Below are 15,652 nucleotides of genomic sequence, written 5' to 3' on the forward strand. Positions count from 1 at the left end.
GAAGGTGCTTTTGCGACGGGACTGTGGACAAATAGCCCCCTCAGATGGCGTCCTGCGAGGGCGCTGGAATATTTACCCAAGTACCAGGGCAAGCTGGCCGCAGTTTAAATAAACATTGATAAGCAAACCGCAGCCTGGACACCACTACAAACAGGAAATCGGTCATCCCCAGGCCAGCCCGGGACAGTAGATCTATCCTGTCAATCGCACTCGTTTACCAGACACAGTGGCACCCAAACTCCTTATTTGGAAAGGCCGACCTGCCCCCAACACTCGCAGGCTTGGCAACTGAGTGTCTGCCCCGAAATCGATGTGGCAGGCCCTGATTGGAATGGATCGATCAGGGTGATCGAGCCCTGATCACTTGATTGGCAATGACCCAGAGATTGCCCACAAGGGGCGTGAAATCCAGGAAGGTTAACAGGTGCTGCACATCCTGAGGATCCCTCTCTGAAGCAGCAACGGAGCAACAGTGATCTTCGCCGGACCCCACGGGCAGGACAGAGCCAGAGCATCAGACCCGAGCCAGAGCATCACACCCGAGCCAGAGCATCAGACCCGAGCCAGAGCATCACACCCAAGCCAGAGCATCAGACCACAGCCAGAGCATCAGACCCGAGCCAGAGCACCAGACCCGAGCCAGAGCATCAGACCACAGCCAGAGCATCAGACCCGAGCCAGAGCACCAGACCCGAGCCAGAGCATCAGACCACAGCCAGAGCATCAGACCCGAGCCAGAGCATCAGACCACAGCCAGAGCATCAGACCCAAGCCAGAGCATCAGACCCGAGCCAGAGCATCAGACCCGAGCCAGAGCATCAGACCACAGCCACAGCATCAGACCCGAGCCACAGCATCAGACCCGAGCCAGAGCATCAGACCCGAGCCAGAGCATCAGACCACAGCCACAGCATCAGACCCGAGCCACAGCATCAGACCCGAGCCAGAGCATCAGACCCGAGCCAGAGCATCAGACCATGGCCAGAGAATCAGACCACAGCCAGAGCATCAGACCTGAGCCAGAGCAAAAGACCCGAGCCAGAGCATCAGAACCGAGCCAGAGCATCAGACCCGAGCCAGAGCATCAGACCTGAGCCAGAGCATCAGACCCGAGCCAGAGCATCAGACCCGAACCAGAGCATCAGACCCGAGCCAGAGCATCAGACCCGAGCCAGAGCATCAGACCCGAGCCAGAGCATCAGACCCGAGCCAGATCATCAGACCCGAGCCAGAGCATCAGACCCGAGCCAGAGCATCAGCCCCGAGCCAGAGCATCAGACCCGAGCTAGAGCATCAGACCACAGCCAGAGCATCAGACCACAGCCAGAGCATCAGACCCCAGCCAGAGCATCAGACCACAGCCAGAGCATCAGACCCGAGCCAGAGTATCAGACCAGAGCCAGGACCGAACATCGAGGACAACAGGAGTCAGCGCTCAGATAAAGCGCAGTATCTGCCTGATACCTGCTAGTCACTCTGAAGTTAAGTTAAGGCCTAGTATGAACTTTTAAGGCTCTGTGGATGGAGCGATTGATTAATTGTGACATTGTGTGAGTGTGACCTCATTTTCTGCAGGTAATTGTAGTGATATCATGTTGTGTTGTAATTCACCGACTGACCACTAGGAGTCTCATTAGTATATAAGTGAATGAGTCAGGTAATAATAATCTTTATTATTGTCACATGTAGGCTTACATTAACACTGCAATGAAGTTACTGTGAGAGCCAGGTGTCCTCAGACTGGCTGGAGGAAGCTAGAGAGAGGTTGCTTGTGCATGATCTTGCTGTTATTCATCTGTTTTTTGTACATATTTGACGCACAGTTCATGTTAATAAATCATTTATAGCTTTAGCTACAAGTGTTCTTGTAATATTAATCAGGCCACCCGACAAGAACATTACATGGTACCAGGACTTGGTGGCATTAAACACTGAGAAAAAATATCATATAAGACCATAAGACATAGGAGCGGAAGTAAGGCCATTAGGCCCATCGAGTCCACTCCACCATTCAATCATGGCTGATTTCAACTCCATTTACCCGCTCTCTCTCCATAGCCCTTAATTCCTCGAGAAATCAAGAATTTATCAACTTCTGTCTTAAAGACACTCAACGTCCCGGCCTCCACCACCCTCTGTGGCAATGAATTCCACAGACCCACCACTCTCTGGCTGAAGAAATTTCTCCTCATCTCTGTTCTAAAGTGACTCCCTTTTATTCTAAGGCTGTGCCCCCAGGTCCTAGTCTCCCCTGCTAATGGGAACAACTTCCCTACGTCCACCCTATCTAAGCCATTCATTATCTTGTAAGTTTCTATTAGAACTCCCCTCAACCTCCTAAACTCCAATGAATATAATCCCAGGATCCTCAGACGTTCATCGTATGTTAGGCCTACCATTCCTGGGACCATCCGTGTGAATCTCCGCTGGACCCGCTCCAGTGCCAGTATGTCCTTCCTGAGGTGTGGGCCCAAAATTGCTCACAGTATTCTAAATGGGGCCTAACTAACGCTTTATAAAGCTTCAGAAGTACATCCCTGCTTTTATATTCCAAGCCTCTTGAGATGAATGACAACATTGCATTTGCTTTCTTGCTTCAACCTTCAAGTTTACCTTTAGAGAATCCTGGACTAGGACTCCCAAGTCCCTTTGGACTTCAGCATTATGAATTTTGTCACCGTTTAGAAAATAGTCCATGTCTCTATTCTTTTTTCCAAAGTGCAAGACCTCGCACTTGCCCACGTTGAATTTCATCAGCCATTTCTTGGACCACTCTCCTAAACTGTCTAAATCTTTCTGCAGCCTCCCCACCTCCTCCATACTACCTGCCCCTCCACCTATCTTTGTATCATCGGCAAACTTAGCCAGAATGCCCTCAGTCCCGTCATCTAGATCGTTAATATATAAAGAGAACAGCTGTGGCCCCAACACTGAACCCTGCGGGACACCACTCGTCACCGGTTGCCATTCCGTAAAAGAACCTTTTATCCCAACTCTCTGCCTTCTGCCTGACAGCCAATCATCAATCCATGTTAGTACCTTGCCTCAAATACCATGGGCCCTTATTTTACTCAGCAGTCTCCCGTGAGGCACCTTATCAAAGGCCTTTTGGAAGTCAAGATAGATAACATCCATTGGCTCTCCTTGGTCTAACCTATTTGTTATCTCTTCAAAGAACTCTAACAGGTTTGTCAGGCACGACCTCCCCTTACTAAATCCATGCTGACTTGTCCTAATCCGACCCTGCACTTCCAAGAATTTAGAAATCTCATCCTTAACAATGGATTCTAGAATCTTGCCAACAACCGAGGTTAGGCTAATTGGCCTATAATTTTCCATCTTTTTCCTTGTTCCCTTCTTGAACAGGGGGGTTACAACAGCGATTTTCCAATTCTCTGGGAATTTCCCTGACTCCAGTGACTTTTGAAAGATCATAACTAACGCCTCCACTATTTCTTCAGCTATCTCCTTTAGAACTCTAGGATGTAGTCCATCTGGGCCCGGGGATTTATCAATTTTTAGACCTCTTAGTTTCTCTAGCACTTTCTCCTTTGTGATGGCTACCATATTCAACTCTGCCCCCTGACTCTCCGGAATTGTTGGGATATTACTCATGTCTTCTACTGTGAAGACTGACGCAAAGTACTTATTCAGTTCCTCAGCTATTTCCTTGTCTCCCATCACAAAATTACCAGCGTCATTTTGGAGCGGCCTAATGTCAACTTTTGCCTCCCGTTTGTTTTTAATGTATTTAAAGAAACTTTTACTATCATTCCTAATGTTACTGGCTAGCCTACCTTCAAATTTGATCCTCTCTTTCCTTATCTCTCTCTTTGTTATCCTCTGTTTGTTTTTGTAGCCTCCCCAATCTTCTGACTTCCCACTACTCTTTGCCACATTATAGGCTTTCTCTTTTGCTTTGATGCATTCCCTAACTTCCTTTGTCAGCCATGGCTGCCTAATCCCCCCTCTGATAACCTTTCTTTTCTTTGGGATGAATCTCTGTACTGTGTCCTCAATTACTCCCAGAAACTCCTGCCATTGCTGTTCTACTGTCTTTCCCACTAGGCTCTGCTCCCAGTCGATTTTCGTCAGTTCCTCCCTCATGCCCCTGTAGTTACCTTTATTTAACTGTAACACCTTTACATCTGATTCTACCTTCTTTCTTTCAAATTGGAGATTGAATTCTACCATATTATGATCACTGCCTCCTAAGTGCTCCCTTACTTTAAGATCTTTAATCAAGTCTGGTTTAGCCACATGTGTTCTTGTAATATAAATCAGGCAATCCGACAAGAACATTACAGTAATGATTATGATTCCTGCTGGCAATGATATCATTTCCTGTTGGTAATGATTATGATTCCTGCTGGCAATGATCTCATTTCCTGTTGTTAATGAGCATGTTTTCTGCTGGCCATATTGAAAGCTTAGGAACTGGTTTGAGCTTGTAGAACACGCAGAGAAACATTCGAGCTGAGGGTTTGCAGTTCCATTATATCTCCAGGAGGAAGATTGTCTTCCTCCAGACCTGCGGAATGTGAATATTCTGTGTTCCTGATGCTTCTCTTTCAGTTCTTTAATTGACAGTGAGGCACAAAGGCAGCGTGTCCTTGATCAGATTGCCTGAGAGCTGAGGACAAGGAGAGAATGACTGAAAGAAGCAGCTCCACCTCCACGGAATGAATTCTCAAAACTAAACAAATCCCAGTGTTAAATTGCCAGGAGGCTGAGACCAGATAGATGTTGAGTGACTGTGTCCCGATGAACCGTCCCCGTTCCCAGCCTGTACACACAGCGATGAGGTACAGCAGTGGGATAGCAGAGGCTGGCCTGCGGGCCCTAGTTTGGAGTGCCTGCGTCTGGGTAACATCTGGTCTGACCCACAATGGCAGCAATGGGCATGGTCTGATCCAAACAGGCTTTCCACTGTACGGGCAGCACAATAACCTGGCCCTTCCCAGCAGGAGATGCAGACGCAGAGCCAGCCTTCGTCAGCTGGAGAACCAAGGGTGTCCTGACGTGTTTCGAAGTTGGGACCAGGTGTCTGACTGGCTGCAGGTGAACGGGAACAGCAGGCGACAGCTCCCGGGACTGAAGGAGGTGGTGTCCCAGATACAAGAGGAGCTGAGAAACCAAGAACATCGAATGAAACAGCTGGAGTTACAGGTGAGCTGGGGAAGCAAATACGAAAGTGAGAGAGCGTTGAAACATAGAGCAACCCCCGGGGCACCCTGGGGCAACCTTCCGCACAACCTCCAGGCAAGTTCAGGACCAGCCCTGGGGCAACCTGGGGGCAAACTGCGGGAAACCTCACACAAACTCACTGTCTTTAAATTCATTAATCCCAAACCAAACAAGTAATTATCCTGTTAAATCCCAGTAAAGAACCCCAATTTTATTACGATACCGGACCAGACCCAACAGTGTCTGGGATACAGGACAGAAACCCCAATGTTTCATTTTAATTTTGTCTGTGTGAGGACGGGATTCCTCGCTCCAGGAGTGATTCACACAAAATAGGGATGTGGTAAATTGAAACAAATCGTATTGCTAACACAATATTAAAACGTCTTTAACAACATAGCAGAAAATAGTTTACAATTACCCTTAGACAAAGCTGCTCAATACAGTGACACAATAACCCTTAACTGCTATCTTTACTCCCACTCAAACAACACCCATCTCAGGTCACAATCCACTTTTAAATAAGACCATAAGACATAGGAACAGAATTAGGCTGGAAGTCCCCAAAAAATTGAATCCTTCCACCCAAGGAGTGAATTTAGTGAATTTTCATTGCACTCGCTCTTTGGCAGTGTATCATTCTCTTCCCACCACACTCTGATCATCATTACCTTTATTGCTGCCTTAATCTATTGTTTCATCCCACACTTTCCATCTTTATAACTATAATATTTCTTATTGATTTTGATGTTCCTGCAAGTTTCCTTTCCTGATCCCTTTTAGTCTCTTTTAGTGCAGTTTTGGTATCCTTCTCTGAGGAAGGATGTTCTTGCTCTCGAGGGAGAGCAGCGAAGGTTTACCAGACTGATTCCTGGGATGGCGGGACTGTCATATGTGGAGAGACTAAGTGGGTTAGGATTATATTTATTGGAGTTTAGAAGAGTGAGAGGGGATCGCATAGAAACTTATAAAATTCTAACAGGATTAGACAGGGTAGATTTTGAAAGAATGTTCCCGATGGTGGGGGAGTCCAGAACTAGGGGTCAGAGTTTGAGGCTAAAGGGTAATTTCTCCATCCAGAGAGCGGTGAATCTGTGGAATTCACTCCCACAGAAAGTAGCTGAGGCCAAAATGTTGTGTAATTTCAAGAAGGAATTAGATTTCGCTCTTGGGGCTAAAGGGATTGAGGGATATGGGGGGAAGGCGGGGTCAGGGTATTGAACTTGATGATCAGCCGTGATCATAATGAATGGAGCAGGCTCAAAGGGCCGAATGGCCTCCCCCTGCTCCTGTTTTCGATGTATGTTTCTAAATGTTAGTTTTGACATGTTAGATCCCAGCTCTGGGTCACTGTCCATGTGGAGTTTGCACATTCTCCCTGTGTCTGCGTGGGTCTCGCCCCCACAACCCAAAGATGTGCAGGGTAGGTGGACTGGCCTCGCTAAATTGCCCCTTAATTGGAAAAAATATATAGAATTGGGAACTCTAAATTTTTTTTTTAAAGAGTGAAATACTTTGACAAAATATCTTGACGTGTAAGATGTTTTAAGGGTAAATAAAACATTACAAATATTTAATTTGAATAGATGCTTTTGGAAGTTGCTGTCTCTACATGATTGTAAGAGGTGAATATTTGAAGATATGAAGAGCAGGAGGAGGCCACTTGGACCCTCGAGACTATTCAATAAGATCACAGCTCATCTGATTGTAACCACCCCCTCTTCTCCCCCCCCCCCCACCCCGCATATCCCTGGTAAACTTTGACCTCTTTGTTTACAACGAATCTATCTCTCTCTGCCTTAAAAATATTCAAAGACTTTGCTTCCACTGCCTTTTGAGGAAGAGAGTCGGAGAGACTCACCGCACTCATTGTGGCTCACTCTGTCTTCAACAGGTGTCGTGTGAGAGTACCTTTAAGAAATGGGTGTTTATAAATGGGTGTGTATATAAATATCTGAAATGAAATGAAATGAAATGAAAATCGCTTATTGTCACAAGTAGGCTTCAAATGAAGTTACTGTGAAAAGCCCCTAGTCGCCACATTCCGGCGCCTGTTCGGGGAGGCTGGTACGGGAATTGAACCTTGCTGCTGGCCTGCCTTGGTCTGCTTTCAAAGCCAGCGATTTAGCCCTGTGCTAAACAGCCCTGTAGTGAGAGTACCTTTAAGAAATGGGTGTTTACTACTGCAGTGATGTCAGAGAGTGGGTGGAGCTGGGCTGCCTGTCAGCTTTTTACTTTCGTTTTAGGCTGTTTGCTGCAGGGTGTGTTTTAGTTTCGTTTTCAGAGCTGGATAGCTGCAGTGACAGCCAGAAGGTATATGAATACCTAAAGACTGTAAATCGATCCTTTAGTGATTTAAAACTAATAACAGGACTGACTTGGAACATAGAACATCAGAACTAGGAGCAGGAGTCGGCCATCTGGCCCCTCGAGCCTGCTCCACCATTCAATGAGATCATGGCTGATCTTTTGTGGACTCAGCTCCACTTTCCGGCCCGAACACCATAACCCTTAATCCCTTTATTCTTCAAAAACTCTCTATCTTTATCTTAAAAACATTTAATGAAGGAGCCTCGACTGCTTCACTGGGCAAGGAATTCCATAGATTCACAACCCTTTGGGTGAAGAAGTTCCTCCTAAACTCAGTCCTAAATCTACTTCCCCTTATTTTGAGGCTATGCCCCTAGTTCTGCTTTCACCCGCCAGTGGAAACAACCTGCCCGCATCTATCCTATCTATTCCCTTCATAATCTTATATGTTTCTATAAGATCCCCCCTCATCCTTCTAAATTCCAATGAGTACAGTCCCAGTCTACTCAACCTCTCCTCATAATCCAACCCCTTCAGCTCTGGGATTAACCTAGTGAATCTCCTCTGCACACCCTCCAGCGCCAGTACGTCCTTTCTCAAGTAAGGAGACCAAAACTGAACACAATACTCCTTGTGTGGCCTCACTAACACCTTATACAATTGCAGCATAACCTCCCTAGTCTTAAACTCCATCCCTCTAGCAATGAAGGACAAAATTCCATTTGCCTTCTGAATGACCTGTTGCACCTGAAAACCAACTTTTTGCGACTCATGCACTAGCACACCCAGGTCTCTCTGCACAGCAGCATGTTTTAATATTTTATCATTTAAATAATCCCTTTTGCTGTTATTCCTCCCAAAATGGATAACCTCACATTTGTCAACATTGTATTCCATCTGCCAGACCCTAGCCCATTCACTTAGCCTATCCAAATCCCTCTGCAGACTTCCAGTATCCTCTGCACTTTTTGCTTTACCACTCATCTGAGTGTTGTCTGCAAACTTGGACATATTGCACTTGGTCCCCAACTCCAAATCATCTATGTAAATTGTGAACAGTTGTGGGCCCAACACTGATCCCTGAGGGACACCACTAGCTACTGATTGCCAACCAGAGAAACACCCATTAATCCCCACTCTTTGCTTTCTATTAATTAACCAATCCTCTATCCATGCTCCTACTTTCCCCTCAATGCCATGCATCTTTATCTTATGCAGACTTTAATCTGATTTGCTTCTGGTAAAGGGTGTTTTAAGTCTTAAGGATGTTAAAAGGAAAGCTCAAGGGTTACTTAGTGTTGTATTCTTTGGGGGGTGTATTTGAATTGATGGTTGCTAAGATGTTCACTGTATGTTTTAAAAAGGTTAACTTGAGTTCATAGAATAAACATTGTTTTGCTTTAAAAAATACTTTTCCATTTCTGCTGTCCCACACCTGTAGAGTGGGCCGTGTGCTCCCCATACCACAATCTATTAACGGTTGTGGGTCAGGTGAACTCCACGATACACTTTGGGGCTCTCTAAACCCTGGCCCAGAACACAGGCAACCCCTTATTTTGAAAGGTGATGTCTTCCATTCCCAATGAGCTGCAAAGGGAACCTGTGGGGAGGGGCCACACACCCCGGGCTCATTCCCTGTGGGGAGGGGCCACACACCCCGGGCTCATTCCCTGTGGGGAGGGGCCACACACCCCGGGCTCATTCCCTGTGGGGAGGGGCCACACACCCCGGGCTCATTCCCTGTGGGGAGGGGCCACACACCCCGGGCTCATTCCCTGTGGGGAGGGGCCACACACCCCGGGCTCATTCCCTGTGGGGAGGGGCCACACACCCCGGGCTCATTCCCTGTGGGGAGGGGCCACACACCCCGGGCTCATTCCCTGTGGGGAGGGGCCACACACCCCGGGCTCATTCCCTGTGGGGAGGGGCCACACACCCCGGGCTCATTCCCTGTGGGGAGGGGCCACACACCCCGGGCTCATTCCCTGTGGGGAGGGGCCACACACCCCGGGCTCATTCCCTGTGGGGAGGGGCCACACACCCCGGCCTCATTCCCTGTGGGGAGGGGCCACACACCCCGGGCTCATTCCAGACACAATGCCAGCTTTATCCAGCAGCTGCCGCTCGGACAATCCTGAATTGGAGAACGAAAGCCGGGCCAGCACTCCTGCTGATGTCACTGCAGGTCAGGTGACGTTCCACCATCAGGGATTAATTATTTCAATACCTGATGGACCCCTGGTTTTAGAATCTCCCTGCCGCAGACACATCCGTTTGGGAGAGTGTTCTCCTGCCGGAGGGGAATTGCCCCCGTTTTACGATCCTCCTGGGAAAGCAAAGCAGGAGGAAATTCCGTATTCCCTGCCATGCAAATTGATATGTTGCAAGGAATACTAGGGATTCTTTATTTTTCTTTTTCTTTCATAAATTTAGAGTACTCAATTCATTTTTCTCCCAATTAAGGGGCAAGTTAACATGGCCAATCCACCCACCCTGCACATCTTTGGGTTGTGGGGGTGAGACCCACACAGACACGGGGAGAATGTGCAAACTCCACACGGACAGTGACCTGGGGCCGGGATTCGAACCCGGGTCCTTGACACCGTGAGGCAGCGGGTTCCTGAGGGAATCCCGCTATTGGAGCGCCAACTGCAGCAGGCGGATCAAATAGCGAAGTCCCGCAGCTGGCCACACCCCCACACCACAGATCAGCCCCGATTCCTCCCCCCCCCAGCGTTAATCAGCCCGACACCCCCGTCCCTGCACTGCAGCCCCCCCAAATCTGGATTGCCTGCGTCACCCCCTCTTTCCCCAAGTATGGGGGTGACCTGACCTGCCCCTCACAGGGATCCTCGAATGAGGGTGATGCCCCCAGAGACTCCTGTAATAGGGAGACCCCTCCAGGAACCCCTGTAATACAGAGACCCCCCCCCCAAAAACCCCTGAACTAAAGAGACCCCCACATGGACCCCGTGACTAAAGGGACCCACAGCACAGACCTCTGCCGCCTAGAAAGCAGTCCAGACAGGCACAGTGAAAATTAGCTACAGCTGTAGCACTTACCTGGAAGCTCCACGTGTCCATTCCTCGAGGGAAAACAGCTGTGACCTGATTTCAACCCCGCAGATCCATCAGCTGAAAACCATTCATAGTGTTCCAATAGTGGGCTGTGAGTGACAGTATCCACACCAGCTGCAGCATTGATTCATTCATCTCCCTTCATGGATTAATTACCCTAATTGGTGAAACCCCAACGTTTACAAAGATTGACCACGTCAAACAGAGGTAAGTTAATTCCGAGCACTAAGTACATTCTAATCACTGAAGCAAGAGAATGTACACTCCACAAAATGTTTCAATGTGTGTGAGTGTATATGTGTGTGCATGCATGTACAAGAGTGTGTGTGTCTGTGTGTGTGAGAGCATGTGTGAACGTGTGTGCGAGAGTGTGCGCATGTGTGTGAGAGCATGTGTGAACGTGTGTGCGAGAGTGTGCGCATGTGTGTGAGAGTGTGTGTGTCTGAGAAGGTGTGTCTGAGCATGTGTGGGTGTAAGAGCATGTGTGAGAGTGTGTGGGCAAGAGAGTGTGCATGAGTGTATGCTTGTGCATGAGTGTGTATGCGTGCACCTGAGTGCATGTGAGCATGTGTGTGAGTGCACATGAGAGTGTGTGTAAGTGAGTGCACATGTGCGAGTGTGTGTGAGTGTGCACGTGAGTGCGCATGAGTGCATGTGAGTTTGTGAGTGCATGAATGTGAGAGTGTGTGTGAGAATATGTGAGATCATTTGTGTGTGTACGAGTGTGAGTGTGTATGAATGTGTGTGTGAGGAAGTGAGTGAGAGTGTGTGAGTGAGTGTGAGTGAGTGAGTGTGTGCATGAGTGAGTGAGAAGTGAGTGTGTGAGTGAGTGAGTGTGAGTGAGGAGTGAGTGTGTGAGGAGTGAATGTGAGTGAGTGTGAGTGAGGAGTGAGTGTGAGTGAGGAGTGAGTGTGAGTGAGGAGTGAATGTGAGTGAGTGAGTGTGCCTGTGGGTGCGAGAGTGAGTGAGTGTGTGCCTGTGAGTGAGTGTGAGTGAGTGAGGAGTGAGTGAGTGAGTGAGTGAGTGTGAGTGAGGGTGTGCCTGTGAGTGAGTGAGGAGTGAGTGTGTGCCTGTGGGTGAGTGAGAATGAGTGAGTGAGTGTGTGCCTGTGGGTGAGAGAGTGAGTGAGTGAGTGTGAGTGAGTGTGTGAGGAGTGAGTGTGTGCCTGTGAGTGAGTGAGTGAGGAGTGAGTGTGTGAGTGAGTGAGTGAGGAGTGAGTGTGTGCCTGTGAGTGAGTGAGTGAGGAGTGAGTGTGTGAGTGAGTGAGTGAGGAGTGAGTGTGTGCCTGTGAGTGAGTGAGTGAGGAGTGAGTGTGTGCCTGTGAGTGAGTGAGTGAGGAGTGAGTGTGTGCCTGTGGGTGAGAGAGTGAGGAGTGAGTGTGTGCCTGTGAGTGAGTGAGTGAGGAGTGAGTGTGTGCCTGTGAGTGAGTGAGGATGAGTGAGTGAGTGTGTGAGTGAGTGAGTGAGGAGTGAGTGTGTGCCTGTGAGAGAGTGAGTGAGGAGTGAGTGTGTGAGTGAGTGAGTGAGGAGTGAGTGTGTGCCTGTGAGTGAGTGAGTGAGGAGTGAGTGTGTGAGTGAGTGAGTGAGGAGTGAGTGTGTGCCTGTGAGTGAGTGAGTGAGGAGTGAGTGTGTGACTGAGTGAGTGAGGAGTGAGTGTGTGCCTGTGGGTGAGAGAGTGAGGAGTGAGTGTGTGCCTGTGAGTGAGTGAGTGAGGAGTGAGTGTGTGCCTGTGAGTGAGTGAGGATGAGTGAGTGAGTGTGTGAGTGAGTGAGTGAGGAGTGAGTGTGTGCCTGTGAGAGAGTGAGTGAGTGAGTGTGAGTGAGTGAGTGAGTGTGTGCCTGTGAGTGAGTGAGTGAGGAGTGAGTGTGTGCCTGTGGGTGAGAGAGTGAGTGAGTGAGAGTGAGTGAGTGTGTGTGTGAGTGAGTGAGGAGTGAGTGTGTGCCTGTGGGTGAGAGAGTGAGTGAGTGAGTGTGAGTGAGTGTGTGAGGAGTGAGTGTGTGCCTGTGAGTGAGTGAGTGAGGAGTGAGTGTGTGAGTGAGTGAGTGAGGAGTGAGTGTGTGCCTGTGAGTGAGTGAGTGAGGAGTGAGTGTGTGAGTGAGTGAGTGAGGAGTGAGTGTGTGCCTGTGAGTGAGTGAGTGAGTAGTGAGTGTGTGAGTGAGTGAGTGAGGAGTGAGTGTGTGCCTGTGAGTGAGTGAGTGAGGAGTGAGTGTGTGAGTGAGTGAGTGAGGAGTGAGTGTGTGCCTGTGAGTGAGTGAGTGAAGAGTGAGTGTGTGAGTGAGTGAGTGAGGAGTGAGTGTGTGCCTGTGAGTGAGTGAGTAAGGAGTGAGTGTGTGAGTGAGTGAGTGAGGAGTGAGTGTGTGCCTGTGAGTGAGTGAGTGAGGAGTGAGTGTGTGCCTGTGGGTGAGAGAGTGAGGAGTGAGTGTGTGCCTGTGAGTGAGTGAGTGAGGAGTGAGTGTGTGCCTGTGGATGAGAGAGTGAGTGAGTGAGTGTGTGCCTGTGAGTGAGTGAGGATGAGTGAGTGAGTGTGTGAGTGAGTGAGGAGTGAGTGTGTGCCTGTGAGAGAGTGAGTAAGTGAGTGTGAGTGAGTGAGTGAGTGAGGAGTGAGTGTGTGCCTGTGGATGAGAGAGTGAGTGAGTGAGTGTGTGCCTGTGAGTGAGTGAGAATGAGTGAGTGAGTGTGTGAGTGAGTGAGTGAGGAGTGAGTGAGTGTGTGAGTGAGTGAGTGAGGAGTGAGTGTGTGCCTGTGAGTGAGTGAGTGAGGAGTGAGTGTGGGAGTGAGTGAGTGAGGAGTGAGTGTGTGCCTGTGAGTGAGTGAGTGAGTGTGTGAGTGAGTGAGTGAGGAGTGAGTGTGTGCCTGTGAGTGAGTGAGTGTGTGAGTGAGTGAGTGAGGAGTGAGTGTGTGCCTGTGAGTGAGTGAGTGAAGAGTGAGTGTGTGTGAGTGAGTGAGGAGTGAGTGTGTGCCTGTGAGTGAGTGAGTGAGGAGTGAGTGTGTGAGTGAGTGAGTGAGGAGTGAGTGTGTGCCTGTGAGTGAGTGAGTGAGGAGTGAGTGTGTGCCTGTGGGTGAGAGAGTGAGGAGTGAGTGTGTGCCTGTGAGTGAGTGAGTGAGGAGTGAGTGTGTGCCTGTGGATGAGAGAGTGAGTGAGTGAGTGTGTGCCTGTGAGTGAGTGAGGATGAGTGAGTGAGTGTGTGAGTGAGTGAGGAGTGAGTGTGTGCCTGTGAGAGAGTGAGTGAGTGAGTGTGAGTGAGTGAGTGAGTGAGGAGTGAGTGTGTGCCTGTGGATGAGAGAGTGAGTGAGTGAGTGTGTGCCTGTGAGTGAGTGAGAATGAGTGAGTGAGTGTGTGAGTGAGTGAGTGAGGAGTGAGTGAGTGTGTGAGTGAGTGAGTGAGGAGTGAGTGTGTGCCTGTGAGTGAGTGAGTGAGGAGTGAGTGTGTGAGTGAGTGAGTGAGGAGTGAGTGTGTGCCTGTGAGTGAGTCAGTGAGGAGTGAGTGTGTGAGTGAGTGAGTGAGGAGTGAGTGTGTGCCTGTGAGTGAGTGAGTGAGGAGTGAGTGTGTGTGAGTGAGTGAGGAGTGAGTGTGTGCCTGTGAGTGAGTGAGTGAGGAGTGAGTGTGTGAGTGAGTGAGTGAGGAGTGAGTGTGTGCCTGTGAGTGAGTGAGTGAGGAGTGAGTGTGTGCCTGTGGGTGAGAGAGTGAGGAGTGAGTGTGTGCCTGTGAGTGAGTGAGTGAGGAGTGAGTGTGTGCCTGTGGATGAGAGAGTGAGTGAGTGAGTGTGTGCCTGTGAGTGAGTGAGGATGAGTGAGTGAGTGTGTGAGTGAGTGAGGAGTGAGTGTGTGCCTGTGAGAGAGTGAGTGAGTGAGTGTGAGTGAGTGAGTGAGTGAGGAGTGAGTGTGTGCCTGTGGATGAGAGAGTGAGTGAGTGAGTGTGTGCCTGTGAGTGAGTGAGAATGAGTGAGTGAGTGTGTGAGTGAGTGAGTGAGGAGTGAGTGAGTGTGTGAGTGAGTGAGTGAGGAGTGAGTGTGTGCCTGTGAGTGAGTGAGTGAGGAGTGAGTGTGTGAGTGAGTGAGTGAGGAGTGAGTGTGTGCCTGTGAGTGAGTCAGTGAGGAGTGAGTGTGTGAGTGAGTGAGTGAGGAGTGAGTGTGTGCCTGTGAGTGAGTGAGTGAGGAGTGAGTGTGTGCCTGTGGGTGACAGAGTGAGGAGTGAGTGTGTGCCTGTGAGTGAGTGAGTGAGGAGTGAGTGTGTGCCTGTGGATGAGAGAGTGAGTGAGTGAGTGTGTGCCTGTGAGTGAGTGAGGATGAGTGAGTGAGTGTGTGAGTGAGTGAGTGAGGAGTGAGTGTGTGCCTGTGAGAGAGTGAGTGAGTGAGTGTGAGTGAGTGAGTGAGTGTGTGCCTGTGAGTGAGTGAGTGAGGAGTGAGTGTGTGCCTGTGGGTGAGAGAGTGAGTGAGTGAGAGTGAGTGAGTGTGTGTGTGAGTGAGTGAGGAGTGAGTGTGTGCCTGTGGGTGAGAGAGTGAGTGAGTGAGTGTGAGTGAGTGTGTGAGGAGTGAGTGTGTGCCTGTGAGTGAGTGAGTGAGGAGTGAGTGTGTGAGTGAGTGAGTGAGGAGTGAGTGTGTGCCTGTGAGTGAGTGAGTGAGGAGTGAGTGTGTGAGTGAGTGAGTGAGGAGTGAGTGTGTGCCTGTGAGAGAGTGAGTGAGTGAGTGTGAGTGAGTGAGTGAGTGTGTGCCTGTGAGTGAGTGAGTGAGGAGTGAGTGTGTGCCTGTGGGTGAGAGAGTGAGTGAGTGAGAGTGAGTGAGTGTGTGTGTGAGTGAGTGAGGAGTGAGTGTGTGCCTGTGGGTGAGAGAGTGAGTGAGTGAGTGTGAGTGAGTGTGTGAGGAGTGAGTGTGTGCCTGTGAGTGAGTGAGTGAGGAGTGAGTGTGTGAGTGAGTGAGTGAGGAGTGAGTGTGTGAGTGAGTGAGTGAGGAGTGAGTGTGTGCCTGTGAGTGAGTGAGGATGAGTGAGTGAGTGTGTGAGTGAGTGAGTGAGGAGTGAGTGTGTGCCTGTGGGTGAGAGAGTGAGGAGTGAGTGTGTGCCTGTGAGTGAGTGAGTGAGGA

General features: G+C 49.5%; 1 protein-coding gene across 1 annotated transcript in view; it reads left to right on the forward strand.

Annotated features, from left to right (window-relative positions):
* The first annotated feature begins 4,411 nt into the window (after window positions 1-4,411).
* The window catches only part of LOC140428792 (fibroleukin), a 66,873-nt gene continuing 55,632 nt past the window's right edge, over window positions 4,412-15,652 (forward strand). Inside the window, exon 1 of the mRNA XM_072515485.1 lies at window positions 4,412-5,169. Coding sequence (XP_072371586.1) covers window positions 4,744-5,169 — 426 coding nt within the window. The 5' untranslated portion in view covers window positions 4,412-4,743. The remainder of the gene's footprint in view (window positions 5,170-15,652) is intronic.

The sequence above is a fragment of the Scyliorhinus torazame genome, chromosome 1, assembly GCF_047496885.1.
Source record: "Scyliorhinus torazame isolate Kashiwa2021f chromosome 1, sScyTor2.1, whole genome shotgun sequence".
NCBI classification, from domain to species: Eukaryota; Metazoa; Chordata; class Chondrichthyes; order Carcharhiniformes; family Scyliorhinidae; genus Scyliorhinus; species Scyliorhinus torazame.